Source organism: Puntigrus tetrazona, chromosome 10 (genome assembly GCF_018831695.1).
Source record: "Puntigrus tetrazona isolate hp1 chromosome 10, ASM1883169v1, whole genome shotgun sequence".
Taxonomy (NCBI): domain Eukaryota; kingdom Metazoa; phylum Chordata; class Actinopteri; order Cypriniformes; family Cyprinidae; genus Puntigrus; species Puntigrus tetrazona.
In genome coordinates this window covers 771,853-799,352 of record NC_056708.1, presented here as the reverse complement: position 1 = coordinate 799,352, position 27,500 = coordinate 771,853, and the positions used below count along the sequence as shown (strand labels likewise).

General features: G+C 39.1%; 4 protein-coding genes across 6 annotated transcripts in view; 2 read left to right on the top strand and 2 right to left on the bottom strand.

The window, feature by feature from the left end:
* Positions 1-3,342, bottom strand: part of fstb (follistatin b) — a 5,913-nt gene extending 2,571 nt beyond the window's left edge. The window contains exons 1-4 of the mRNA XM_043250786.1: positions 1,980-3,342; positions 1,225-1,416; positions 883-1,101; positions 1-61 (exon numbers count right to left, since the gene is read on the bottom strand). The exon at positions 1-61 is cut by the window's left edge and continues 164 nt beyond it. Coding sequence (XP_043106721.1) covers positions 1-61; positions 883-1,101; positions 1,225-1,416; positions 1,980-2,274 — 767 coding nt within the window. The 5' untranslated portion in view covers positions 2,275-3,342. The remainder of the gene's footprint in view (positions 62-882; positions 1,102-1,224; positions 1,417-1,979) is intronic.
* A 2,215-nt stretch (positions 3,343-5,557) lies between these two features.
* On the top strand, positions 5,558-7,030 carry LOC122352659 (molybdopterin synthase sulfur carrier subunit). Its single transcript, XM_043250178.1, has 3 exons — positions 5,558-5,711; positions 5,907-6,028; positions 6,894-7,030. Exons 1-3 carry the CDS (start codon positions 5,700-5,702, stop codon positions 7,018-7,020), a joined length of 261 nt encoding a protein of 86 aa, XP_043106113.1. The 5' UTR covers positions 5,558-5,699; the 3' UTR covers positions 7,021-7,030.
* Positions 7,009-9,081, top strand: LOC122352658 (molybdopterin synthase catalytic subunit). Its single transcript, XM_043250177.1, has 5 exons — positions 7,009-7,033; positions 7,119-7,235; positions 7,310-7,463; positions 7,535-7,658; positions 8,627-9,081. The coding sequence occupies exons 2-5, from the start codon at positions 7,121-7,123 to the stop codon at positions 8,711-8,713; spliced, it is 480 nt and encodes a 159-aa protein (XP_043106112.1). The 5' UTR covers positions 7,009-7,033; positions 7,119-7,120; the 3' UTR covers positions 8,714-9,081.
* The window catches only part of itga2.2 (integrin, alpha 2 (CD49B, alpha 2 subunit of VLA-2 receptor), tandem duplicate 2), a 23,944-nt gene continuing 5,161 nt past the window's right edge, over positions 8,718-27,500 (bottom strand). For 2 of the 3 annotated variants that reach the window (XM_043250171.1, XM_043250172.1), the window contains 27 exons: positions 24,032-24,141; positions 23,835-23,929; positions 23,582-23,696; positions 23,152-23,279; positions 22,918-23,066; positions 21,865-22,015; positions 21,607-21,772; positions 21,436-21,515; positions 21,231-21,369; positions 20,166-20,311; positions 19,947-20,090; positions 18,657-18,854; positions 17,754-17,884; positions 17,216-17,379; positions 16,867-17,126; positions 15,809-15,891; positions 15,262-15,403; positions 15,069-15,161; positions 14,910-14,986; positions 14,685-14,768; positions 13,633-13,735; positions 13,446-13,556; positions 12,738-12,848; positions 12,420-12,533; positions 12,261-12,350; positions 11,373-11,489; positions 8,718-11,289 (listed from right to left, as the gene is read on the bottom strand). In XM_043250171.1, the coding sequence (XP_043106106.1) occupies positions 11,194-11,289; positions 11,373-11,489; positions 12,261-12,350; positions 12,420-12,533; positions 12,738-12,848; positions 13,446-13,556; positions 13,633-13,735; positions 14,685-14,768; positions 14,910-14,986; positions 15,069-15,161; positions 15,262-15,403; positions 15,809-15,891; positions 16,867-17,126; positions 17,216-17,379; positions 17,754-17,884; positions 18,657-18,854; positions 19,947-20,090; positions 20,166-20,311; positions 21,231-21,369; positions 21,436-21,515; positions 21,607-21,772; positions 21,865-22,015; positions 22,918-23,066; positions 23,152-23,279; positions 23,582-23,696; positions 23,835-23,929; positions 24,032-24,141 (3,397 nt within the window). In that variant the 3' untranslated portion in view covers positions 8,718-11,193. The remainder of the gene's footprint in view (positions 11,290-11,372; positions 11,490-12,260; positions 12,351-12,419; positions 12,534-12,737; positions 12,849-13,445; positions 13,557-13,632; positions 13,736-14,684; positions 14,769-14,909; positions 14,987-15,068; positions 15,162-15,261; positions 15,404-15,808; positions 15,892-16,866; positions 17,127-17,215; positions 17,380-17,753; positions 17,885-18,656; positions 18,855-19,946; positions 20,091-20,165; positions 20,312-21,230; positions 21,370-21,435; positions 21,516-21,606; positions 21,773-21,864; positions 22,016-22,917; positions 23,067-23,151; positions 23,280-23,581; positions 23,697-23,834; positions 23,930-24,031; positions 24,142-27,500) is intronic. The other variant, XM_043250173.1, reaches the window with a different exon arrangement.

The following is a 27,500-nucleotide window of genomic DNA, read 5'->3' as shown; positions in this document are numbered from 1 at the left end:
TTGTTGGTCTGGTCCAGCACACACGTGGAGCTCCCAGGACAGCGCACATCGTAACACGATCCTGAGCCAAAACAACAACTATCCATCAGTTGCTTCTGTTTAACGCGCGCTCACACCTGGCTACGCGATACCGGTGTCAGACTAGCTTTATATTTTTTCAATGCATTAAAGTATGTATTTCGGTAGGCGTGGTATTTTTTATTAAAAAGAAATCAAGTGATCGTTCGGGTCCTTTTTAATGCAGGTTTTATTGACAATTGAGCCTTAAATGTTAAAAAAGTCTAGTTTAAACAGTTCTTACGTGATCCCAGAAGATCCACAATAGTCAAAGGCAGAGTAATAGTATTTTGTGGACATTTTAATTCTGTAATGTGAAGTATTTTTCCATAAAACGGGTTATTCTGCAAGAAAACATTAAGTGGGGACCTAAGCTTTCTATATCCGCTGGGAATTGAGTGGATCATGAAAAACGGGAACAAAGATACAAGTGAGTTAAAACATTATTCAGTAGAATGAACGGCCTGCGTGAGGTCAGTGGTTTCAGAGATGGAGCGTTGTTGTTTTTTATTACAAGAATGTACACTATTTGTAAGTAAGTACTGACTTGGGTAACGCTTTATTGTGATAGTCCACTAAACATTCTACTAACCGTCAGTAACTCTTCAACTACATCAACTAGCAGTTAGAGTATTAGTAGACTAGTAGCTCCACAACATACCGAAACTTAGCAGGTATATGTCAACTAATTGTACTGACCCTAAACCCGCCCTAACGCTCTACTCTGAGAGTCATAGACATGTGGATTAATGAGAGTTAGTTACTTATAGTTACTTATAGTTAGGAGAATGTCTGAAGTGCATCTGAAGGTTTAAGTGACCGTACTTTTGCATTTTCCCTGGTACTGAGCAGTCAGGTCCGGGTGTCTCTTGCACTTGGCCTTCAGGAGGGCACATTCGTTCCGGTACGTTTTCCCATCGGAGCCACACACGGGCCCTTTGAAGGTGAGGTTGGAGCAGTCCGGGGCACAAACGCAGCGAGGCTTATTCCGCTTGTTCATTTTGCACCGCTTTCCAGCACCGCAGTCCACATTATCACAAGTCTCTGTGGAATCAATAAAGAAGGATATAATTAATGGACATATCAGCTCTGGACTGGACTTCGATTCAAAGCCTCTTCCAGATTATTTCCGGTCATCCAAATGAAGAAATCACTCTCATGTGGTACCTTTGCAAGGTATGCAGTTCGGTGCACCGCCGTTGAAGATCAGCCACCGGAAGAGTGTGTTATTGGGCACATCCTCCTCGGTCCAAGCCGTGCCCAGACGGCCACTTCTACAGCAGTCTTCCCGACTCATCCCAGACATGTAGAGGACCTGGCATCTCCCGTTCTTGCCCTGCTGAAGCCAGCAGTTGCCAGCTGGAAAGAGCCCCTTTATTACGTGCGGAATAATATTCTGCTCATATATCATGTCATTGAAGCCAAGCAGAGCCACTTGGACGCTGGGGGTTATGTGTCATTTTTTTATTAACCTTAAATATCTGCCCCCTCAGTATTGAATATCTGCTTACTTTTTAGTGCCAAGTTACATTACGAGGTAATCCAGGTCAAAAAAAAGTGACATTTTTAAAGCAACTCTGCTTTAAATTCCAAGTCTTCCTGCCATCTGAATCCACTCAAACTCTTAAGAAACTCAAGCGGGTTTTTTCTCTGCGCGTCAGCACCGCGCACCCGTTCGTGCCTTTCTAAACGTTAAAAAAAAGTTTCTGAAAACACGAATCGTTTCGAGACCGGACAGCAAGTGCATTTCCAGCGAATGCCTGCTTTAAGATCGCACAGGTCTCCCGCAAACGGGTTCCCGTCGTTCCGCCTCGTCTTTACGCGCGAGACCGGACCGAATCAATGCCCGGGTGGCTTCATCGGCGCGTAACGTCCCTCGTCCCGACTCTCGGACCGCACGAGAAGGATAGGTGCCACCTTACCTTGTACTTTCTGCTGCTCCATCAAGTGCGCGAACCACACGAGAAGCGCGATGGCGCCCTGCCGGAGCTGCGGTAAGCGTAGCATCCTCAGAGAGAGTGGAGACGGACTACAGACGGACAGATGTTCTCCCGAAGCTCCGCGCTCCCCGACTGTCACACACACCGACTCCGTCGCGCTTTTTAAATCTATATGGGGTCCCGAGCTGGATGCCTGCGGTGGGCGGGCCTCGTACTTCTCAGGGGTTGGGGAGAGAGCGCTGTAACAGTTTGCCCACCGAAATTTATCAGGTGACATTTGGAGGTCTAGAAACTTTCTCCCCTCGAGAGCAGCGCTGTGATTTGGGGCTGAGTTTGGAGGGGCTTTCAAAGAGCTGGAAAACTGCGGAAAAGTGATTTGGGGTCTGTTTGTGTTTAATGTGGAAAGAAAGCATAACCGTTATTTGAAACAAATAATTTTTTTTTTGTCCTTTCAACATATGCCAGACTTTGAACTTGAACTTTACGAAACAGAAATTGCAGAATAAATACTGGCTCGTTTAGAGGGGATAACCTTTGGTGCTTTGTAGGATTGTGAACATTCTCAGAAAACACATGAATATGTTAATGAGCTGAGATGTGTCAGAGTAACAGGGTGGACTTTTTCTCTCGAGGTCTTGACCCTGCGAGGTGTCTGTAATCTAGATCTTAATGGTGATGTTTCTGAAAACACTCTTTTAACTCACGGTAACAGGGTTGAGCATTAGGTGTTTGTCCAGCCAAAGGCCATAGTGAAAAATACACGTTTGTGAGAACGACTGCTGTTATTATAATTCAGTTTAACATTATAACATTATATAGATAAGGGGAATTATAAGATAAATGGACTGATGCCTAAAACTCGTGTCTTTTTTCGTGTGTGTGTGTGTGTGTGTGTGTGTGAGAGAGACAGAAATGTGAAGAATTTGATACATATCTATTCTGTATAAAACGTAAACACTATTGTTTGGCGATACATTGTTTGTATTGTCACGAATACAAAATACTGGGAACACTTTTTAAACCGTTAACTACGACTTTTTCCTAAATGGCTAATATTCTAGTAATATATGCATGCTAATAAGTGTTTTGTTCATTCTAAACGTGCGTGTTTATTAATACAGTGAGAAACGAGAACAGGACACACATAAATAATACAAAACGGAGAAAGAATACATCAAATGTTTAAATGTTTCTCTAAAAAGCTATAGTCAGTTTTTGTAATACAACTGGTTCATTTAATCCTGTTGACTTATATTATGGTCTAACTAACCATAACAAACTTTCAGATTACTATAAACCATTTATAAATTACTTCATTACTACACTCTTTATTAATAAAGCTGTATATAATCTACAGCAAAACCATATGAATAGAGACAACACCTCTGTGTGTGATATTATATTCAACAATGAGATATTTCTTAATAATATAATAAAGTATTTTATTGTATTTAATATGTATAAAATTGTCTGCTTTGAGTGGATTGAGACCCATTTCCGTCGTGATAATACGTGTTTTAAAGCGGCCTATTACTGTGAGTTTTGACGAGTATTAATAGACTGAAGGATACGGTTATTCTAATAATAGTTGAGACAGTTGTTTGGTCCTCCTGAGGGTCAACCCCGTAAATATAGTACAACGAATCCTTCTTCAAAAGGAAGCAATCAGGGTGTTGCGTTACGGCCGTCTACACTACGAGGGACTCGATGTGAAACTCCTGGGAAGAAGCTGTGCATCTCGCGTAGATCACCGTGCTTTAGTTGATCGTGTTTGTACTTCCGGTTCAGATGAGCTGCTCCATAAATACTCATCAGACATTAGTACTTTACTTGCTACAATACTTGCAGGAACACATTGAGGAGCTGAAAACGACGTATGGTTCGTAGTGCAATGCAACAGATCTATATACACCGTCCTTAAACCCTGGAGAGCAGAGCGAGCGTCCTAACACCGGAGAGATATATGCACGTATAAACACCTAGGTCTACACAGGCTAATGCTGATTTTCTGCTAAACTAACACAATACAAAAAGACAAAGGCGCTGGCTAGCACAGCATCAGCTAGCTGCGGTAGTTTGGTATCACGTACATAAAAACACAAATCAACACATTTTCACCTTTTGAAAGGTTGTCCCATATCTTTAAAAATGTAAATCTTCCCAGCAGAGTCTGTGCAGTGTTGGAAAAGTCATGATTTTGGCTGTGATTGACGGCATGTTGACCGCTCCAAGATGGCGGGCGCTTCAGCATATCAGAGCGGTCGAGGTGGAGAATCTAGCTGTGCTAGCTGTGCTCACGGTGTGTGTATGCCAGTTATAAACCGGTTTAGACGCCACACTGAAATCATCATGGATGTACAGGATAAGTCTACTGTTCTAACAACGGCACACACATTATAACGGTTCTAGATCATTTGATCCTCACAGTTTAAACTGAAAGATATTTAATCAGCTGAGCGATACTTATATAGTTACACAATATTGTATGATGTTTTGTATTTTTAAATATGGTTCTACCCCTATTTAAGTTTGTTTTAGTTGTACTAGTAACAATTATGACGTACTACTTCACATAACTTATTTTAGTTACTGGTAAGCAGTATTTTGCATTATTGATACCATAAGCTGCTTTATTGTTAAAAGCGCTATAAATAAAGGTGATTAGACTCGTCTTGGTATCTTTTCTTTACATATACATATTGCACTCACCATTTGAGTGTTTTTGTCCGTTAGTAAGTAAAACAAAGTAGTAGGCTTACTGGTAAACTCGTTAAATTGGGTTGCCATGTATGTCTGGGTTGGGCGCAGTTGCCTCGATGTCACTATAAAAAGATTTCGTCTATTAGTAGGTAAAGACAAAGTATTAAGCCTACTAGTTACACAGAACTGGTGCTTTTTTTAAGCAGTAAATGTTAAATGGGCTTGCCAGATATGTCAGGGTTGGACGCCTTTGCCTGCTGTCCCTCTGTTGGAAAACTGGGAGAAATGCAGGACTCTGCAAGTGTCTCCTACCACACGTTGTTCATAACAATGCCTGTGAAACAGAGACATGCGCTGCACAGCTGTGGTCTGTGGTTGCAGATGTCACTGCATTGATCGAATGCCACACAGAATTGTCTTACTGAACAAAAACAGCCATGGGCTGTTTAATAACGGCCAAACGAGCGTTTGATCTATTGTTTTAAAATGTTTCTTTTCCTGTATACTGATAGCTTTATATATATATATATATATATATATATATATATATATATATATATATATATATATATATATATATATATATATATATATATATATATATAAAGTCTCTAAATATAGAAACAATGAAGAAAGTGAGCCTATATTATATTTGGGGACCCAACTATGCGAGTGGCCCCGTTAGTTTAGTGACTTTGGAGACACCTGCCGGTGAAGGGTGGAATGAAACGCGGAGCTAGTTTTAGTAAACATCACTATTTCAGTGACGAGAGGTCGACGGAGATTTAACAGAGAAGGAAAAGCGCGAATTTTATAAGACGTCCTTTTAAAGGCCCGCAAGAGTTGATTGAGTTCCGGGGTAAACAGAGCGTCACGTGTCTGTGCCCCGTCACGAGTCAGCTGACCTGAAGCGGAACCAATCAGATCGGGGCTTTGAGGAAGACGAGCCGACGCACGCGGCGAGGGGCTGAAGTTTAGTTGTCGTTCAGTCGATATACACACATGAATACCGAGGTGAGTCTGCTTCCCAGAGCCTTTATAAATCACTTGCTCGTTCATTAAGTAATTATATACGATTGCTTTTCCTGCCCAGAAGCGAGAAATTAAAACGCTTCATATTTATGTAACTTTGATCCCTCGTGACTTTCAGTGAAGCCGAGTGTTACGAGAAGTGTTTTTATTGTTAATAAATGTCTTCACGTCAAGCAGGTGTCGGTTCTGTACTTTGCAAGAAGTGCCGAAATCACGGGACTTAAAGCAGAAAGCATCTCCGTGCCGTCAAACATCTCCTCTCTCCAGCTGTGGCAGGATCTGGAGACGAGACATCCGAGGTGCATAGACAAACACATGCATGTATAGATTCACCAAATATATATATATAAAAAAGAAAAAAAAAAAACCCCATAAGAATTTATATATATAAATGTATATATTTTTTCATGTTACATGTGTATTTATATATATATATATATATATATATATATATATATATATATATATATATATATATATATTAGTACACATATTATTTCAGATTATTGTCATTTGACAACACTAAATAAAATGTAATAAATTGCTAAAACTGATATTTAAAGAACATTTGTATATTTTACTTTTTAAAAATCATATTCATATATATTTTTAACATTTCAATGCAACGATTGCAAAAAAGAAAATAGTAATGAAGCATAGTATATGTGTGCATGCTGTGTGTATTTATGAATAGAAACGTGTATATATTTAAGAAAAAAATATTATATATATATATATATATATATATATATATATGTGTGTGTGTGTGTGTGTGTGTGTGTGTGTGTGTGTGTGTAAGAGTTGCAATATATAAATGTATATATTTTGTCATGTTACGTGTGCAGTACACATTATTTTGGTTGTATTAAATAATTTGATAACACTAAATAAAATGTAATAAAGTACTAAAACATTTAAAAAACATTTGTATATTTTACAATTTTTTTAAATCATATATATATATATATTTGACATTTTAATGCAAATATTGCAATAAAAGTACAAATATAAAAAGTAAATAGTAATAAAGATGTGCCTTATTTGGTTTCCTCCTGTTAAACCCGAGCTCATGGGTCAAAGCAAAGCTCTCTGGCCCCTGGGCTCCTCTTTTGGGTGTTTCTGTTCACTTCTGTGATCATTTCTCTTGGTTTGGTTGTTCTGCAGACTCTCTGTGTTACGGGATCAGGTGGTTCTGGCCGTGCGTCAGGAGTACGTGTCTCTGGGAGAGCAGCCCTTGACGCTCAGAGACGGGGACGAGGTGGCCGTTATACCGCCCCTCAGTGGAGGATAGACACAGCACCACGGTGGGCCCCTCCTCTCTGTCTTACTCTACTAATATAATAGAACATCCTAAATCCTAATATTATGTAGAAGCTGTTTCTTGTGCAGGCATGGCTGCAGATGGGGGTCGGGATGTGATCGCGCTCACTACAGACCAGCTCTCTGCCGACCGTGTGTCTCAGTCGGTGACGTGTCCCTCCTGTGGGGCCGTGTCTCTGTTTATCGGTCAGTCTTCGTTGCGTTCAAACGCGTCTTTCTCAAAGCTACGCGTCGGTTTCATGCGCAGTCTCCCGTTTCAGGAACCACCAGGGATCATTTCGAGGGAAAGAAAGTGCTGCGTCTCGAGTACGAGGCGTACGCTCCGATGGCGGAGTCCGAGCTCCGGAAGATCTGCGGCGAGATCCGGACCAAGTGGCCGAGCGTCAGACACATCACCGTACAGCACAGGCTTGGGCGAGTCTGGGTCAGAGAAGAAGTGGGTCGTTGTGAGGCGACTCCGTCTAAAGGATGTTTTCTGCCCGCAGTGTGGTTCCTGTGACGGAAGCCAGCGTTCTGATAGGGATCTCCTCGCCGCACAGAACCGATTCCCTGGAGGCGCTCAAGTACTGCATTAACACGCTCAAAGCCACCGTGCCCATCTGGAAAAAGGTGTGGAGAACGAAAAGAGATCGGTCCGATTAAGTATCAAATGAGCTACAAACAAACTTATTTACTATTAACAAACTTGTTTAAGAATAAACTGCGGCGCTACTTAATTTATTATAGGCTCAGTTCATCTGAATGTGTGAAGATACAGAGCTACAGAGTCTTACATGAAACGCAGGATGGTCGCGCTGCACGCAAACGATATTCTTTCGTGTCAAAATAAGAGTTCCTTTGGAATTCTGCAGCTTATTTTCTCTGGTAGGGGGCGGAGCTAATGCGCTAACGACGATCTCATTGGCTGGCGCTCACCTGTTCGTCTCTGTTTTGATTTCGGCCAATCAGTTCGAGCGAACGCAGACAGCGTGATTAATATTCATGATCACGGGAGTTATTGTTATCAGGAGTAGAACAGTTGATCATATTTACAATAATATATTCCCACAGAAACATTAAAATAGTGCGGATTAGTGTACAGTGTCTTCTAATAATAATGTATTCTATTTAATGTCCTTTTCATTCGTTTAACATGTTTACAGCACGCCCATATATAACGGTTTACACTTCATCATTTATGAGCAATATCTAATTAATCACTTTTTCTGACCATCCTGGTAACAGGGTTGAACGGTGAAGCCGATAAAAGCAGAAACTACAAACTAAAGTTAAAAATAACTTCTGCTTATTGAGTTAATTATTGAATATTTGATGAGATCAAAACAAAAAACACTTTTTATAGTTAGTTTTATGTAATCAAATACTTCTGTCAGCATAACAGAACAGTTATTAGAGTTTTAAGTAAACATCATAAAGCTATAAGACACTAGAGTCTACCGTTTGTGGAACCATTACTGTTTTTGGTTTTTTTTTTACAATAACTTGTAATTATTGCCATCAAAGTGTAATCATTTGACTTCGTATATTACATTGCGCAATTGTTTGGAACATGTTTGTAATTATTTTGTTCTTTTCAGGAAATATACGAGTCTGGAGAGCCTCGCTGGAAGGAGAACAAGGAGTGTTTGTGGGCGGATGCTGGGAAAGATCCCAAACAAAGCTGAGCCGTTAACTAGCCAGCGAGTTTTATTGAAAAAATACAAAGCTCAAAGTTTTCCTGTAACACCTGATGAAACAAAGCTTTTAATCAAAACATCATACTTTTTCTCTTGAATAGAAAGCGTCTAAAAAGTAGTACCAGTGCAAAAACATCATGTAAACATTAAGGGAAATCCTCAAAGACTTCCGAAAAACGTCACATCAGTAGAAGATCACCCTGAAATCATGTAGTATTGTTTGAAACACATGTTTGACATTTCACAATATTTAACCACATCGTGTGCCCCTGTTAAGCCACTTCCAATACTGTGAATGTAAACGCTCTGTGACCATAAATCAAGTTACTGTCTCCTAAAATAAAGAACGGACTCTATATCGTCTTAACGAGGCGTTCCTAATTCAAACGATGCTACGCATTCACGTCGTTCCCGCATAATAACCTGACCACGCCCACAAACATCGTTTAAAGCTGTGTGCTGTAGACCAATCACAAAAGACTAGGCCGTCTGACCAATCAGAGCAGAGCAAGCTCACGGAAGGGAGGGGTTTAGTGAGACTGAATTAATGAAAGCTACTGTAGGAGACGCCCAAAACAATAATAATAGCTTAAAAATGGCGTAACGGGGCGCTTTTTTAAAGCAGTTAAGTAGTTTGAAATGTCATTATACATTTGTAAATATAATTTGACAAATAATGACAAGTTAGAAATAAGAAACAATGCATTGCGTAAAAGCTGCATTAAAAATTGCTTTATGTATTGCTTACATCAAGATTAATGTTAAGTGTTTCTTATTTATAACTTGATTGATTTGTGCAAGTAGTCACAATGATGTATTTTCTCATGTATGTCCCTGATGTGTTGTGTTCAGTGGCACGGCTCACTCCTGGAGGTATTTGCTCATGTTCACCATGATAAAGCTGCTTCGGGCATAAACCTTTTTTATGGTTTCATAAAAAATGGTCTCAATACAATTTTGCGAAGGCTTTTCTTCACAGATACTGTATAAATACTCCTTTAGAATTTCAGGGAGAAGAGTTTGGGAAACGCAGTACTCCGGTATATGAAATAAATGAGCAAATTTGTTCACTAAAGTTAATCAAAGGTCCTCGTACGCCACCGATGATCTCTTTAGGCCTGGTATGTTAGGATATGCATACATCTTAAGATCTTTGGTAAGGTGTGTGACGCTACACACACATGCAGCCTAAGTTTTGTGTATTTGTGCAGTGGAGTTATGATGGAGTCCGTTCCTAAAGTTGATTTCTTGACTCTGAGTAGACCTCGTCTTGGCTTCAACTGAAATTCAATAACATATAAAGCTCCACGTGACCCTGGACCACAAAACCAGCCATAAGGGTCAGTTTTTTACAATTGAGATTTATACATCATATAAAAGCTAAATGTTTTTTTTTGGGGTAATCTTTCCATTGATATGTGGTTTGTTATGATCAGACAATGTTTGGCTGACATACAACAATTAGAAAACCTGTGATCTGAGTGTGCAAAAAAACCTTTAAAGTTGTCCAGATGAAGTTCTTACTAATCAAAAAGGTTTTGATATGGTAGGAAATATCCTCATGATCTTTACTTAATTATTTTTGCTGAAGAAAAATTGATCATTTTGACCAGTACAATGTGTTTTTGGCAGAGAGTCTTAAAGGAATAGTTCACTCAAAAATGAAAGTCACTCCATATTTTACTCACATCAGAGCCATCCTAGGTGTCTATGACTTTCTTTGATCAGACGAACAGATTTGTTTTATGTATCCCGTCTCTTTCAAGCTGTGTAATGCTGGTGGACAGCGGCCACTATGTTGACGCTCTGGAAATCAGATATTACGTACTAACCTTTACGCAATGTAAAACTAACCTATAAGCCTTCGGGGGGTTATCACGTGACTTCTGAAGCAGATCCATGGGTTTTTGCAACAAAACTATTTCTAGTTTGGAAGAGACGGCGTACATTCTTAAAAACTCTGAAAGAAGAAAGTCATATACACCTAGGATGGCTTCGGTGTGAGTAAAATATGGGGTCATTTTCATTTTTGGGTGAACTATTCCTTTAAGACTGGTTTTGTGCTCCATATTTTAAAGTCTGAACATTGTTTTTGTATTCATCATCCTTTCCTATCAAAATGCGAACAGAGGAAAAAAACAGAACAAGAACGATGAACTAATGAAGATGGTGCTTCTGTGGTGGATGGAGGCCTGCAGCTATAGTTTAAATGAGCTCAAAGACACTCACCACTCATGACTTCTGAAGAGTCACTATAGTCAAAAACATCTAACTATTCAGGAAATGAATGGAAGCGGAAAGACTGCGCCAAAAAGATTCGCCAGCATTCAAGTCAAGCAGGGAAACGTGCGAAAGATGAACGGGTTTCGAATGCCAGGATTTGACTTGCTATTCAGAAACTGGCAATTTTTAAACCCCCAGCTTGCTCTTTCTAGCCCTTTGGCTATCCTGAAGGAAGCAGAGATGTCTCAAGGTGTCTCGCTGTTTTCCTGCAGCTCCTGATTCTCTGCTCCGTTCTCAGCCGCGTTCATCATCGGCTGATACTTTCTCTTGAAGAATCCCAGCTGAAGGCAAACAATACGAGGATGTTTAAAGAAGACAACGAGAAGATGCACACCAAATAAACATGAAAACAGTAGTAAAGTACCTTCCAAAGCAATGCGACGGCAAGAGCCAACAACAACAGCCCGCCGATAACACTTCCTATGATGGCGCCCATGGGAACGTCTCCTTTAGCTCCAGGTTTGCTCACTTTGACTTCAACCTGCAATCAAGTGTTGAATTGTAAATGTAGCCCACACTGGCCAATGATTGGTGATCCAAACAGCAAAAAAATATTAAAAATGCATGCTCAATGAAAGATCATTTTAAAAACACTTAGACCAAGCCATATTTCAGGACAAGAAAATACATTTTCGATTTTATAGCATAGGTTTGTTTATAGGACAAATATAGGATAAAGATTCATCCTTATTTAATTGAACATTTTTGTAATGCAAGTAGTTAAGTAGTCTAATAAATGTTCAAATTGATAACTTTATTGGAGACAACTTTAGAGACATCAGTAGTATTGATATCAGTGATTATCAATTAAATATTATGCATGTTCCTTTCTGATTTCTATTCAAATGTGTTAGTCAACAAATATAAAGTTTTTTTTTTTACTGAGACATAAATGTGTTTTATTTGACTGAAATATATAAATCTATATATATATATATATATATATATATATATATATATATATATATACACACATATGTTCCAAAAGGGTGCTACCAAATATTAAGTTAAGGGTTTGTGGAATTGTTTTTCTTCTGTTTTTTGTGGTGTTCCAATGCTAAAAACAACAACAACAAAAAAAAAAAAAAAAAAAAAAAAAAAAAAATATATATATATACAAAATATAATTCTATATATAGAGTGTGTGTTGCATTGTCTGACAGAATTGCAAGGGTGCCAATATTTTTGGCCATGACTGTGTGTATATATATATATATATATGTTTTGTTTTGGCTGTATAGTTTGACTGTACCTGCAGGTGTTTCTGTTCGATGAAGAGCAGCTCTGGTTGAGACGTCTCTATATCAGCTCTCACAGAGAGCACGGTGTACAGGAAATCAGCCTGTAATCAACAAACACCGTTAACCCCAACATTAAACAGACTGACGCAAAAAAGCACGACTTTCTTCACCATCGCAAAGGTGCCGTTCCATATGTTTGTGGTGACGTTGACGTAGTAATCGCTCTTCTCCTGCAGGTCCTTCAGGACACACTGCATTGAGCGGCACGTGGCTGTGTTGCAGTTCTGTGGATGGAGAACAGATGGAAATGAAGACATCCTGTTCTTTGTAATCAGAGACAGGAAGAGTCATCATGCAAATCAGCGTCATTTACAGCAAATTCAAAACATCGCTAATATTACTGGGTTTCATGCTTAATTCATTAGTACTTCCTTTGTGTGTCACGATCAGTAATGAGAGCGGATGTTTTTAGGTCCTCAAGCACTGACCAGTTCGTCTGTTCCTCTCAAGCTCTGCTCGGTGAATCGGGCCGTGTAGGGGGCTTTGCTGATCCTAAACGGATCGATCAGTTGACTGTCTGCGCAGTGGATTTTTTCAGCCTGTTTGCGGGAGATGTCACGTTAAATCATTTCCACAGTGTTTACGATGGCGTGTGTGTGTGTGTGTGCGTGTGTGTGTGTGTGTGAGTGTGTGTGTGTGAGTGTGTGTGTGTGTGTGTGTGTGTGTGTGTGTGTGTGTGTGTGTGTGTGTGTGTGTGTGTGTGTGTGTGTGTGTGTGTGTGTGTGTGTGTGTGTGTGTGTGTGTGTGTGTGTGTGTGTGTGTGTGTGTGTGTGTGTGTGTGTGTGTGTGTGTGTGTGTGTGTGTGTGTGTGTGTGTGTGTGTGTGTGTGTGTGTGTGTGTGTGTGTGTGTGTGTGTGTGTGTGTGTGTGTGTGTGTGTGTGTGTGTGTGTGTGTGTGTGTGTGTGTGTGTGTGTGTGTGTGTGTGTGTGAGTGTGTGTGTGTGTGTGTGTGTGTGTGTGTGTGTGTGTGTGAGTGTGTGTGTGTGTCTGTGTGTGTGTGTGTGTGTGTGTGTGTGTGTGTGTGTGTGTGTGTGTGTGTGTGTGTGTGAGAGTGTGTGTATGTCTCTGTGTGTGTGTGTGTGTGTGTGTGTGTGTGTGTGTGTGTGTGTGTGTGTGTGTGAGGGTAAGGATCCTCACGGGCGAGGCTTTGACGCTGGTCGTGTAGAGGAGAGGGTTTCCAGCTTTGGTGCTGTCGGGCAGCGAGACAGTGAGGTAAACCAGGCTGACCGGGACGCTTCCTGTAGAAACCTGGAGAAATAAATACACTTCCGTGAAGCAGCAGACTGGCGTTAGTGAAGGATTCCTCCGCTTCACGCGAGCTCACCTTTACATTAAAGTTGAAATCTGGGCCGATGTCCTTGAAATCCTTCACTGTGCTTGAGAAGCGGTTGTCTTTTTCAAGCAAGTAAACATTTATGTTTGATTCTCTGAAGAACAGTAAAGATATTAAGAGAAGACGGATGGGTTCAGAGATCAAGTAGAAACACTGTCGGGGAAAGTTACTAAAGTTACACAAATCGTGTTAGCTACTTTTTATGGAAAATAAAGGGAAGTAAAGTAACTCGCATCATTTATTTGAAAAGGTCACTCGGATGTTTCTCGTGAAGTTAAAAGTAATGCATAACTTCTCCAGGTGAAAAAAGTTATTGTGCGACTTGCGTTACTTCAAGTTTTCCCAAGCAATGTTCTCATACATCTAACATTTTCTAAAAATTAATAATGCAAATAATTGCGAGGTCAGGCAAATGTTTGGTTTATATATATTTATATATTTTTTGTCAAAAGTCATCGTGGCTGCATTTATTTGATCAAAAATGCAATATATTGTAAAATATAACCATTAAAACTAACTTTTTAACATTTATGTTACAATTTAATTTATGGCAGCAGCTATTTGCACCAAGCAAAAATAGAATATTTTCTTAACATAGATGTTATGTACACTGAGTGCAAAGAGCGGCATTATTAAAGTGATTATGTGTACCTCAGTACTGAAGTATATTATTAAACAGAATGCAACGTATTGAGTGTAAATGTTCATTTTAATTTAAATTATTGAATAGATGCCATGGTTGACGCCTTCGCTGAGACAATAAAGCTCTCCCTTTTAGATTTTTTCATTGTGATAGACATTAAACAAAGGAAGGCAATCTTTTATGTTAAAGCAGAATTTAGATTCTTCATATATTAATCTAACAGGCTGAAAACACCTGTGCTGCTTAATACATTAGTTGTTTTTTAAGCAAAGTTTAAAAACAATAGATGTTTTTCAAAGATTAAATATTTCATCAATTAACTTTGCTGCAAAAAGCAATAACAACAACAAAAGTATTAGTCTAACGTTTGAGCAGAACGAGCAGATGTTTTATGCCTGACCTGCTGAGGATGATCTCAGAGTTGTACTGGACGGGAATGGAGACGGAGATTTTATTGTCCGCGGGAGTTTCCTCAGAGCTGTCACTGCGGAGCAAATGAACCAATAAAACAGTGATTAACAGAACGAGTCCCCAATAGTTTCATCCTTGAGGGACCGTCAGATTTTTTGCAATTCTCTACACGGCTCTCAGCATACGCACAGCGATCAAATGTTTTTTGGTTTACCTCAAAGCCTCAAACACCACATCGGCGTGTTTTTGAAGCCGATTCAAGTTAAAGTCAAAGTTGACCACGAACGTGACCTGTGGAAGACACACGAAACCATCACGACCGCGTCGGTCGGAATCAGATGTGAACGTCGCCGCTGACAGACGTGTCTCTCACCGATTGGTCGGTCCTCAGCGCCGGATAACTCACTTGGCAGACGAGCGTGTCTGATTCCTTCATCAGAGCGCACTTCACCTCCGCTCCATCAGTCTGCAACAAGAACCACACAGCTGCTCTTCAACACGTCAGCAGAATATGCCTATTGCACTTAAATGATGGTTGGGATGCTGTATGCAAGATTTTGATGAACCTGCGGCGTGACAGAAGCGTAGAACAGGTTACTGGAGTAGCTGGCCGACACTCGAGCATTGTATGCGTTCTCCTTCCTGTTCATCACGCTCACGGTAAAGGAGAGTCTTCTCTTGTTCTGGCTGACCACCAGGGAAGTTTTGCTAGAAATGACAAAAACTCTTGAATATGCTTGCCTCAACCCAAATGTTAGAGCATTTTTTACGTTTGAGTAAAACGAAAAATCCCTCGAGCCAAGAATTTATTCACAACAGAAGCGAAAATTGTGACACTTTTATCCACTATTTGACATTACTAAACGGGCCCAGGAATAAACACGCTCTCGTCACAACTATTCTGAGACACGGAGCAGGCATTCGTTTGAAACTGACATTAAAAAGCTCATTTTGAGCATAAATACGTTCTTGTTTCGTTCACATTTTTAAATGTCCAAACATTTACAGAATTTAGGGTGTAGTTTGATGGACATCAGATTTCACATTTCCTAATAAGACATGGTTAATTGGTATTTTTGTCCGGTTGAAGTCCTATGTTTGAAGGAATCCTACCCAAGTATCTCTTCGTTCTGGACAGTCAGTACCAAGTCACTGAAGCAAACTTCATCTTCTCCACAGTCCTTTGAGAACGGGATCTGGACCAAAACCCAAAGAACACCCACAATGAAGATTTAGGAACAGTTTCTGGACATTATTTTGCATTCTCCTATACTTCTGCGTCTATGGCAGAGCATCAACAATTTGAGAAATTAAAAACGTATCTATAGTTTTGTTAGAAATACATGTTTTCTAGAACATTCTTTATCTGTCCTTGGGATGTATGTACTGAAGGATTTGTCTTTTTTATTTGCATATTTCTAGATAGTTTTTTGTTGCCTGCTAACTAGATGCATGTTACTATTTTTTAAATACATTTTTTAAAAATATTTTATTAAAACAGCAAAATAGTTTAAAACTATTTTAAAATGTATTATTTTTAAAATGTATTAAATTTTAAATTATTAGGATATCATAAACATATATATATGTATATATATATATATATATATATATATATATATATATATATATATATATATATATATATATATAGTGCTTAAAAATGATTAATTACAATAACTGCATCAAAATAAAAATATGTAATATATATACGCATATTTATTATGCATGTATGAATACACACACATTTAGTATATATTTAGAAATTATTATCAGAAAAACGTATTTAATTATAAACTTAACATGCTTTTTTAAATGCATGTATGCATATATATATATATATATATACATAACACATGTGGTGTGTGCAGATATAGATATATAATTCCTTTATTCTTTAATTTATCTCTAATTTAAAATATACATTTATTTGGCAAACAATGCATTTATTATTACAACACTATTTTTATTCACTTAGCATACTTTAAATGGCTCTGTATTAATGAAAACATATGTTAGAAAGCAGGATATAATGGGCATCATCGTATTTGTCCATCATATTTTGAAAGTTCCTGACATAGTGGACGTAACCGTTTAGATGAATCATCTTTCTCCTTAACACATGTCCTTCACAGTCAACCACAGGCGCTTAAAACTCTTGCAACACTCACAAAGAACTCCCACGCAGCAGGACTGAAGACGTCCAGGACGGGGTTGGCGTCCGGATGGCTGAGGACCACGTCTACCCGCAAAGCGATGGAGTTGACGAGGTCAGGGGTCTCCTGCACATAGACGTCATACTCTTCACACGCTTCCTGCGCAGAGACGCTGATGTCTTTCTGGACGACTCGATCCAAGCTGCTGAAGTGACCTCTAGGACTGACCCGGGACGACTGCAGGTCAGCATCCAGGGTCAAGTTGTACTTGATGTCTGTTTTCAGAAAGGAAAGTTGAAATGCATACTTCCTCGGTTGAAATGTGTCCATCTCCTAAAGAACATAGGGCTTTAGGTTTTCTTACCCGCTGGCCCGAGTGGATTGACTGGTTTGAATGATGCACTAAAACACACTTTGGCCTTGAAGCAGGACACCTGCCTCCCGCTATAGCGGCACGGTTTGCTCAGGACACTGATCTTATCAGGGGTGAAGGAAACCTTGGCCGTGACCACCGCAACTCCTCTACTCCTAAAACCATATGAGGAGAGAGGTCAAGAATGCATCGATTAAAACGCAACCCTTCGGGTGATTTATGGCTTTTGGAACAAACGGGAGAGTCCCACAGAAAGCTGATGCTTAGAGGATTGCTGAGGTGAAAAATGGGATTCCAGAAGACAGCTGGAGCGATCCCTCGCCCGGCCACAAACACATCTACATATCCCAGCATGACTGAGGTCCCCGCAGCTGTTCTGCACGCAACTCAGTTGTCGAAGGTGGGCCGATAATGAAGTATTACAAATGAACGCGGTGTTGTGTTACACGGGACGGTCTGGCTGTTTTACACCCCCACAAAGTATGAAAATCGATTGGTGAAAAGAAGGCTGATGTGTTTCAATTCTCACCAGAGTTGGACAGCTTTCCCAAAAGCCCCCACCGCCACATCTGGGATGGAGTCTCCGTTCATATCTCCTCTGCCGTCCAGAGAGCGGCCGAAGAACTTCAGCGCTGGGTCCAGTTTCGCTCCGACAATTTTCTGAACGTGTAAGAACATGCTGAATTTGGACACTCTCTGATATATTTAAAAGGGGTCATCGAATGGCCATTGGCCATAGCGTCTTGATGAAACGTCTATAACGCACTTTGGGAAAAAATTCTCAAGGGTAGCTGTCAAAATCAGCTGTTTTCATCAAGCCATTCTTGTCCATGTTGCTTTAAATGCTAATGAGCTCTGCTGACCCCGCCCCTCTCATAATTGGCGTGAACTTCAGCCGGAAAACTAGCTAACTAGCACATTATTAGGTAACTGACGATTTACAAAAATTTATAAAAACCCTTAAATCACTTGGTTAGACACATTTCTGTAGGTCAGAGGTCAGCACATTCCCTTTAAAACTAAAGTAATGTTAATCCTCAGATGTCTGGAGTAAATGATTTCTATAATTATTATTACATCCAACAACAAAACACCTCGCTCTATTAATCATCTTGTCTTCTGCACCGGAGTCGACTGATGACAGATCACTCAGGGCGGGGCTAAAGTAAGAGCGGCCTGTCAATCAACTGTCGTGGGAGGGGCCTGTGCAGAACTACATCAATCTGACAGGAACCTCAGAACAGCCTGATTTAAGAAAGAGTTTTTTTAAAAAATTATTAAAACAACAAAAGTGGGTGGATTAATATGGTTATAGGGTGGATGTGTACACACACTTCCAACACTCGTTTATGTTCAGACGACTTGCAAAGTGAATTTTGCATCCGATGACCCCATTAATGTGCGTTGAGGACTCTGTGAAGTTGTGTTGTACCTGAGAGCTCTGCTTCCTGACGGTCTTTCTGTCTCCGTTGTAGATGTAAATGGCACCCTGGCCATTGCTTTCCAGCGGAGCACCAACCACCACCTCGCTGAAGCCGTCCAGGTTTAGATCGGGGACAGCAGCGATGGCCGTCCCAAACCGAGCATTCTTTTGAGAACCCTCCAGGAAACCCTGGTTACTCAAGACACCCTGTTAAAAACAGACACAGTATGTTAGTACTACTAGCATACAGACTTTAAATGGTTTATTAAATGAAATTTGTAGCATCAGTGTGTTATATACTGCAAGCAAAGCTTTATCGTAGACTACATACTCTTTCATTTATTTCATTTTAAATGAACCAGCTAAAAATAATTGAGTTCAAACTTACAAAAAAATATTATAATATTTTTTACAATCATTCTTTAAAAGAAAACTAATTATATACACTGTCATTCAAAAAGACTGGGGTCAGAAAGGTTTTGTTTAGCAGGGACACATAAAATTGTGTAAAGATATTTTTAATGTTGCAAAAGATCTCTATTTATAAACAATTTTGTTCTTTTGAACTATTTGTCAAAATATCCTGAAATCCCATACAATAGCTTAACTTAACTTAACTACTTTACTAACTATTAATAAGCCGTAATGTAGAAGTTTACTTTGGAATTATTATTAGTTAATGGTTTGTTAATAGTGAGAAACGGATCTCCAAATAAAGTGTGTCCGAGAAATGTTTCTTAGCTGCAAATCAGTGTATTACAATGATTTCTGAAGCTAATGGTGCTGAAAATTCAGCTTTGATTCATAGAAATAAATTACATTTTACAATATATTACAATAAAAAACAGTCATGTTAAATTGTAATATTATTTCACAATATTACAGATTATATTACATTTTTTATTAAATGACAGCCTTAGTGAGCATAACATTAAAAGATGCTGACACTTTATATTAGACGGCTTTAACTACTATGTGCTTGCATCAAAAAATAAGTACAGCGTACTAATTGTGTTCATATCGTGCTGTAAAACACTTCTGCTGCTATTGAGGTGGATACGGGTAAGTTAGAGACAGGTTGGGTGGTATGGGTAGGTTAAGGTGGTAGGGATAAGTCAATTGTGTAAAGTTAAATTCTGATGCGATTACGTATTTTTAAAAAATATGTAAAGACAGGTATGTATGCAATAACCTAACAATATTGTACCAAACAAAATCTCCTACTCTTTATTAGTAAGTTGTAGTGTGGAAGAGGAGGGCATCCACCGAGAAGAAGTGGAAGAAGAATAAGACAAGCACCTTGGTGATGGAGAAGAGGTAGACTCTCCCCGTTTCTGATTTGTCCTCGCTCATGTACATGGGCGCTCCGACCAGCAGCAGGTCGGTCACTCCGTCAGCGTCCACATCAACAGGACACAGGACGCTCCCGAAATAAGAGCCGATCTGCGAAGCACACACCACAGGGATGTAAGACAGGACCGAGCCCAAGCCGATCAAAGATCCCAGACGGACCGGTACCTGATCTCCTCTCTGTGAATCTATGATGAGCGGCTGATTCTGGCTGTTCAGAGAGTAAACTACGACCTGTCCTCTGTGAACGGCTCGAGGAGCGCCGGCCACGAAAAACTCAGACGAGCCGTCGCTCACAGACGTCACCGAGTATCCTGAACACCAGACATTAGACTTATTTAGCATCTACTTAAGTCTCTCGCACATCATATCTGGAATATAAAGCATGCTGCTCTTATTCTATTACCATGTTTTTTCAAAATATGAAAAACAAGTGAATGCACTTACGGTATATTCCACGTGCATCTTCTTAATATTTTACACGTTTTAAGGAATTATCTGTTTTTTTCTTTTCAAAACATGATTTAAGGACGTTTTGGTCTTTTGTAGATGGCTAAAGCGTGCTGTTAGTGTACTTCTTTTAAACGAAAAAATAGGAAAGCGTACTATTTAGTCTTCCCTTTATGTACTCAGAAGCGTGCTTCATGCACTTCTCAGAAATGACATATAAGTGTTCTTGACTTATGCTTAGAAGAAGTCTAAATGTGTTTGAGCTTTCTTTGTTTTACGGCAGGGGGCGCTATCCTCATCCTCTGGACCGAAGGCGGACCGATGGTAACAATGAGTGTCTATTGGCTGTTGATCGATTTATCTACGCTTTTCTTATCATTCTCAATCTAATTCGGCCTTTTTCAGCTTTTTGTTTAAAATGTTGTTTATTTCTATATTTTTTATTTAGGAAACTTGATGTCAAGTTAAAAGCAAGTAAGCATACTAAACCAGTAGTTTAATGAGACTATACTTCAAAGAGTATCTAATTAGTAAAGTATAAGTTAAGTTTTTAGTATAGTTGCAGTACAATCTAAAGCACTGATGTAAACTAGATGAAGTTTAATCTTATACTTTTATAGAGGGTCAGTACTGATATAGTACACTGCTGTTTGTATACTTACTACATAATACTTACTACGTACTTATAAAAATATACTTCAACTACTACTTTGTTGGTAAGGGTTAGCATAGCATAGCTTTACAAGCAATCAGCAATTACGATATTTCATGAAAAGCACCTACCGAGTAGTGAACTGTGGTTTCTGTCATCCAAGACCTTCTCAAAAGCAGCTTTGGGCAAAACATCAGATTTTTGAGCAGTTTGGTGCACAACGGTCCCGATCCAGTTATACGCTCCAGCTGCTCCCAGTAACATCACATCCTACAAGCAACAGTCAGTGAAAACCAGCAGAAAAACACCGAACACGCTGACGTATAGAGACGCAACCTTATTTCTGGTCTGGTGTGCGCTGAATCCCACTTGAGACATTTCCAGCTTGAAATTATCCCCCGAACCTTTCCCAACACCTAGTCAGACAACACATCAGTGAAAGGGACAAAGACAACCGTCCTCCCTTTGTTTATACACATCATAGAGTGAAACCGAATGATCACGGACCTTCAATGTTGAAGATTCGGTCTCCGAGAGTCCCGACGATCTCTATGAGCGCCGCCTCCTCAGACACGTTGAAGAAGTATTTTTCGGTTGGATTGCTGGCTATCGACTTAATCTCAGCGATGAGTTTGCTCGTGTCAATGTCATTCCTAATATAATATCCAAGCACCTAAGACACGCAGAAATACGTTTTTATCACAACACTGACATACAGTGAATAATAAGAGCCATGTATGCACGTGTGTCTTTTTGTTCACTCACCGCTATCCCGAAGCGAGTGATGTTTTGGCTCTCGCAGGCCGAGATGACCGTGTTCCTCAGACTGGCGTCGTGAGACTCTCCATCAGTGACCACCACCATCACTTTAGTGGCCCCGGGACGTCCTCCATTTTTGGCTAGGAATGCATTCTTTCTATAAAAGTCAAGACATAAACAGTTAATCACAAAATAAAATAAAAAAACGTGTTTAGAGTAAAAACTGTGTGAAGTGTCAAAATTATTCCAGAGATACAACGATAGTGCTTCAGCATATAACTTTCTTTGGGTATGTTTTCTTGATTTTTTATTATGATAAAATGGTACTGCATTGCAAATGGTGCTTTTATCATGCCTTCACGATTCATTTTTTGCAACGTTTTAAATAGCTTTTGAGATACTTGAAATAAAAGTGATCCTGTATATGAAGCAAATAAAAAAAACAATAAAATATAATTTACAAGCATACTATATCGCACTCTAATAATGCCAAGTTATGCAAAAACTAAAATAATTATTATCCTGTAATATATGCATATTTAACATGAACATGATCTTACTGTAGTTCCCAGCTAAATATCAACCTGTATTCACCAAACCAAAACCAAAAACACATTCAGTACACGTTATACAAACCTGCAATAATGAAATATGTCAAATAAGACAAATATCATTTATTTATCCTAGTATTAACCAACGTCTTTGGTAAGCCATACCATTAAGCAAAACTGACACATGTTAGTGTTCTCTCATTCTTCTCCTGCATCACATCCGTCCTCTACTCTACAGAATTGATGCATTCTTCTAAGCTTTTACATTTGTGAAAAAATAAATTTTTGCAAGCCCTTCCCAGATGTAAAAAGTAACTCAAAAGTAATGTAATGCATTACATTCCTTAAAAAGTAACCAAGTAACCTAATTAGTTAGTCTGGTTACTGTAGGTGTAGTGCAACATTAGAGATGTCAGTGTTGCATTTTCAGAGAAACGCTAAGACTGTATATTTATCAGCGGTCTCCAGGCTGATAAAAGTCACGCTAATCAGAAAGAATCGTGCACACCTTGCAAAATCAATGGCTTTGAAAGTATTAGTCTCTAATCCTTGCTTCTGCTGAATATTTGAAGCTGCTTTAATCATGGACTCTTTGGTCTGATGGGAATTCAGGAAGAACTCGAACGACGTGTCAACGGCGTACTGCATCACAGTCACCTGTTAAGAATGAAATCAGAAAAAAGTGCATAAGCTATAAACATGCAAACAGCGGCTAAAGCGCTACACCGGCTCTCTGACTTGCCTGCGTGCTTTGAGGTCCAATATCTAAGTTTTTCAACAGTGTCGTGAGAAAAGCGACGATCGGCTCCCATGGGTATATACTGTTGGATCCGTCCAAAACTATGGCAATGTCCATAAGACTGCCACAAGCTGCGTAGACAAGGAACCACGCAAGTGTTAACAGTCTGCTGGAGGGACGGTTAAAGAAATAGGTCACGCAAGATGACCCTCCGTAGACAGCAACACAACCAACACGTTCAAGGATCAGTGGTTCAACCATAATGTTATAAAGAGCCAACCAGAATATTTTTGCGCACAAAGAAAACGAAAAGGACTATAGTTGTGGTCCTGTGGTCCTTGGTAGTTGTGTTGCTGTCTATGCAGGCTCAGAGATCTTTTCTGGAGAACGTGAACGGTACGCTTTGAGAGACGACACAGAAGTGCGTTCATACTTTGAGCGGCGGGAGAGAAGGACGACTGGAGAGTAAACTGTGGGCTCACTTCAGCACAGACTCCTGGGTAAAAATACAGACTTCCACAGAGCTGAGCCCACAGAGGACCACACGTCTGAAACACAACGCCAAGCGCATGACATCCTACATACACGCAATAATACGACTTCTTAAGAATCATTTCTAGAGTTACGGGGAACGTTCCTGGGGCTGGTGCCTAAACAGCATGTTAGAAAGTGAAGAGCGCTCTCACCATGAAGCCGCCGTTTTTGGCCGTTGGAGTCAGAGTCAGACCCAGGCTCATGTTGATGTTGTTGCTGTTGGATATGCCTGGCACACTGACAGAATCTGAGAGCACATTAACCACAGTGATCTTCAGCTTTCACTTCTAAAAGACTTAAAATGCCACACTTTGCTTCGGGACTCTTGACACCGGGAAGGATTGCTTACTCTGAAGGTTAAGTGGGCTGCAGCTGGCTCCGGGGCTGATAACGTCACACGTATAGATTTCTCCCTTTCGATTCTGAGGAAATCCTTTCCACGGGGAACCCACGAGGAGCCTGAGGAGCAGGGGAGGTGTTAGATACACGCTGAAGCACTGCAAAAACAGCATTTAATGACCGGTGGCGCAATAGGGTGTATATTTGCGAGCATGTCTGAGAATAAGTGTGTAGGTGCACTGGGCATGCATGGTATCATCTAAACACACCCACCAAATTATACATAATATCACTTCTAGGCCGCCATCATGTGATAAGGTGCTCTGCCCAGACTAAACACAGCATTCCTCAAACACCGACACACAACATTGAGCAACGTTTGTAGGGAATCAGAACCTGTATGAATGATTTTTTGTATTGTAAGTTAGTTCAAGGCTTGCTAATTCCCTCATGACAACTCTCAGAAGATTGCAGCACGGTATAAGATATGAAATTGTTCGTGTATTTGGTGGAATAGATCTCTCTCCAGCTGTATTCCTGCTGCTGACGGTTACTATTAAAGATGTAGATTATGCTGCTGCTGCAAAACATATATATATAGAAAAGAAAAAAGAAAAAACAATAAGTGTGATGATGCTTTAGATTGTTGTAACACCCCACCCCCAGGAATTATTATTATTATTATTTTTATTTATATTAATTGCAGAATTAGTTAGAGCCAAAAATAAATACGCCACTTTTTTTCCTGTCAGCCATGTTTACAAGTAAAATCAATTTATGACGCATTAAAATGACCAAATACTAATAAGTTGTAATTTTAGATGTCTAAATAAGATATTTTAACTCACTTAAAACACAATAAAAGTCTTTACTTTTTCTAATTATTTTATTATGTACATGTCAGAATAAGCATTTTTTTTTACTTATATATATATATATATATATATATATATATATATATATATATATATATACATACTGCAGGGCGCTGTTAAATGCTTGAAATCCACCAAAAGATTTCTATATTCAAAGGTCTTATAACCATATATATACACACACACACACACACACACACACACACATATACTTACTATAGCAAAATAGCCAAAACCCACAATGACACAAAACCCACGCTCATGTTGTTCTCACTAAAGTTACTCTGTCAGCTAACATCATCTTACAAACAAGCGAGGTCACACGGCTTACGAACTTAAAGTTTCACTATTAGCCCAACACTTTTGAGTGACTTGGAGGTAATTATCTCTCTCTCACACAAACACACACACACACACACACGAAATAATCCTACTCCCAACAGAGTAACCTGTAACCTGTAAAGTATACACAGGTGGAGCTGGGGAAGGTGGAGGAGTTCTCTGGTGAAGGCCTTTCCACACGGAGTGCGACGCAAAGCTCGAAACGAATCAAGAATTGTTTTCACAGCCATGCATTGTTCCTCAAACATGTATCATATAAATGGATTTAACATCTAAATTAAGATAAACAAAGTGTGGTTCTACACCAGAAACGCAAGCTCTTTATGACGCTTACAAGAACAGGCTACGTTATAAAATATAATTACATGATATTATCATCAAGCAATGTAACAACTTGTTACAATGTAACTATTAATGTATTTTCGTACCTACTGTTACACAGATGTTACAGACCGAGTCTGTTACACAGCTACTGACACTCAATACAATCTGGATACACTTTATTTTAAGTAGTTTATGTCATTCTGTGCAATGATAGTGATTTTAATGCGGTTAGAAATGTAGTACATGTATTTAATCTGTGTACTAATGGGTTAAATCCAACTAAGCTGTAACATAGGTGTAACAGTAGATGTATGTTACATCTACATTATTAAAAACTGTAATTACAGGCTGCTCCATAACTTAGTTATACGCTAAGTGCATTTGTTTTCTGTAAGTACCTACTAGATCATTACTCTGTGTTATGGACACCTTGCTCATAAGTGTTAAACATAGCTTTTTGTGCTTCTAATGAATAATGGGCTTCTGTGTAAGGAATGTTCAGGGGATTTTCAAAATCATTCAATTAAATAGATTCAAGCGTTTCTATAGACAGTGAGTCATTATTACTCAAAGTCCTTTTCATCAGAACGCCTCGTAATACAAGGGTACTTCGGGTAATAATGACTCAGTGTCTATAGAAATGGTTGTTAGGGGTCTCTGAAGAGTGTTTTGTGGGAGCTAACGCTGGACTCCAGGTCAGAATAATGTCACCAAAGCAGCCCACGCCATGCCGAGAAATACATGCATTTCAACAACACTGTCTAGACAGCGAGGAGAACAAGAACACCTTAGGGGCTCAGCAGACTATGAAGTGACCCAGCGTTCCCAGCAATTATAGAGTTAGCAGATATTAAGACATTAAAATGTTCTTTGTGCTTTAGAGGAAACGTTGCATATTGAAGCGACGTACAACGTGTGATTTATTGCTGGCTTTGGGAAACGCATTGCTGCGGCTGCAATGTGGGAATTACAGGAAGAACTTCATTTTCCTGCAGATAGATGCTGGAGGAACTCAGCCTCTTTGTGATCTCCCGGATACGGACCAGTGTAACGGCCACAGGAAGTGTGTGCTGTATGGAGTGTATTGAGAGGAGAGATACTGTGGGAGAAACACACACACACACACACACACACACACACACCACAAGCCCGCCGCTCGGGTCACGTGACCCACTCAACTTGGTCTACTTTGTAATCATTTTTGTCTATTAATTCATTGATGCAACATGAAACAAGGGAAGAAAGCTAATAAATAGATTGCTTTTAAAAGGTGGATTACGTTTTAATTTATTATATTTTTTTCTACTTGTGTATTTTTTTGTGGGATTCTTAATGACCCTTAACACTTTCAACCACTTGAGAAGCTTGTAATTTAGATGATATAATACTTAAATAATTCTGTCACATACTGACTTCAGCATGCAAATCGCAACGATGGTAACAATTCCTATTTCATTTATTTTTATTAATTGCATAATAATTTTATTTGCTTTTTTTGTTGTGCTACTACTGGCACAAGACAGCTAATTAAATTTGCTAATAAAAACAAAAACAACTGTAAAACGAAGCAATTGCATAATTTATAAAATATGAAATAGATAAATAAATAAACAATTATTATTAATGTGCAAATAAAAATAATGCTTATTAATGTTGATCATATATTTTTATTAAAAAGATAAATGTTTATTTTCATTAATAATATTAATACTTTTTAGGATTCTGTGATGAATAAAAGGTTAAAGAAAATAAATAATTTTTTAATAAATTGTTTGCATTATGTCTTTTCTGTCACTTTCAATTGAATGCGTCAAAAATAAATATTTTTAATCATCATATTAAAATGACTTCTGGAGGCTCTTTATAATTATGTTACAATATATTTAAATAGAAAAGAGTTATTTTAAACTGTAATAACTTCACAATATTACTTTGTAA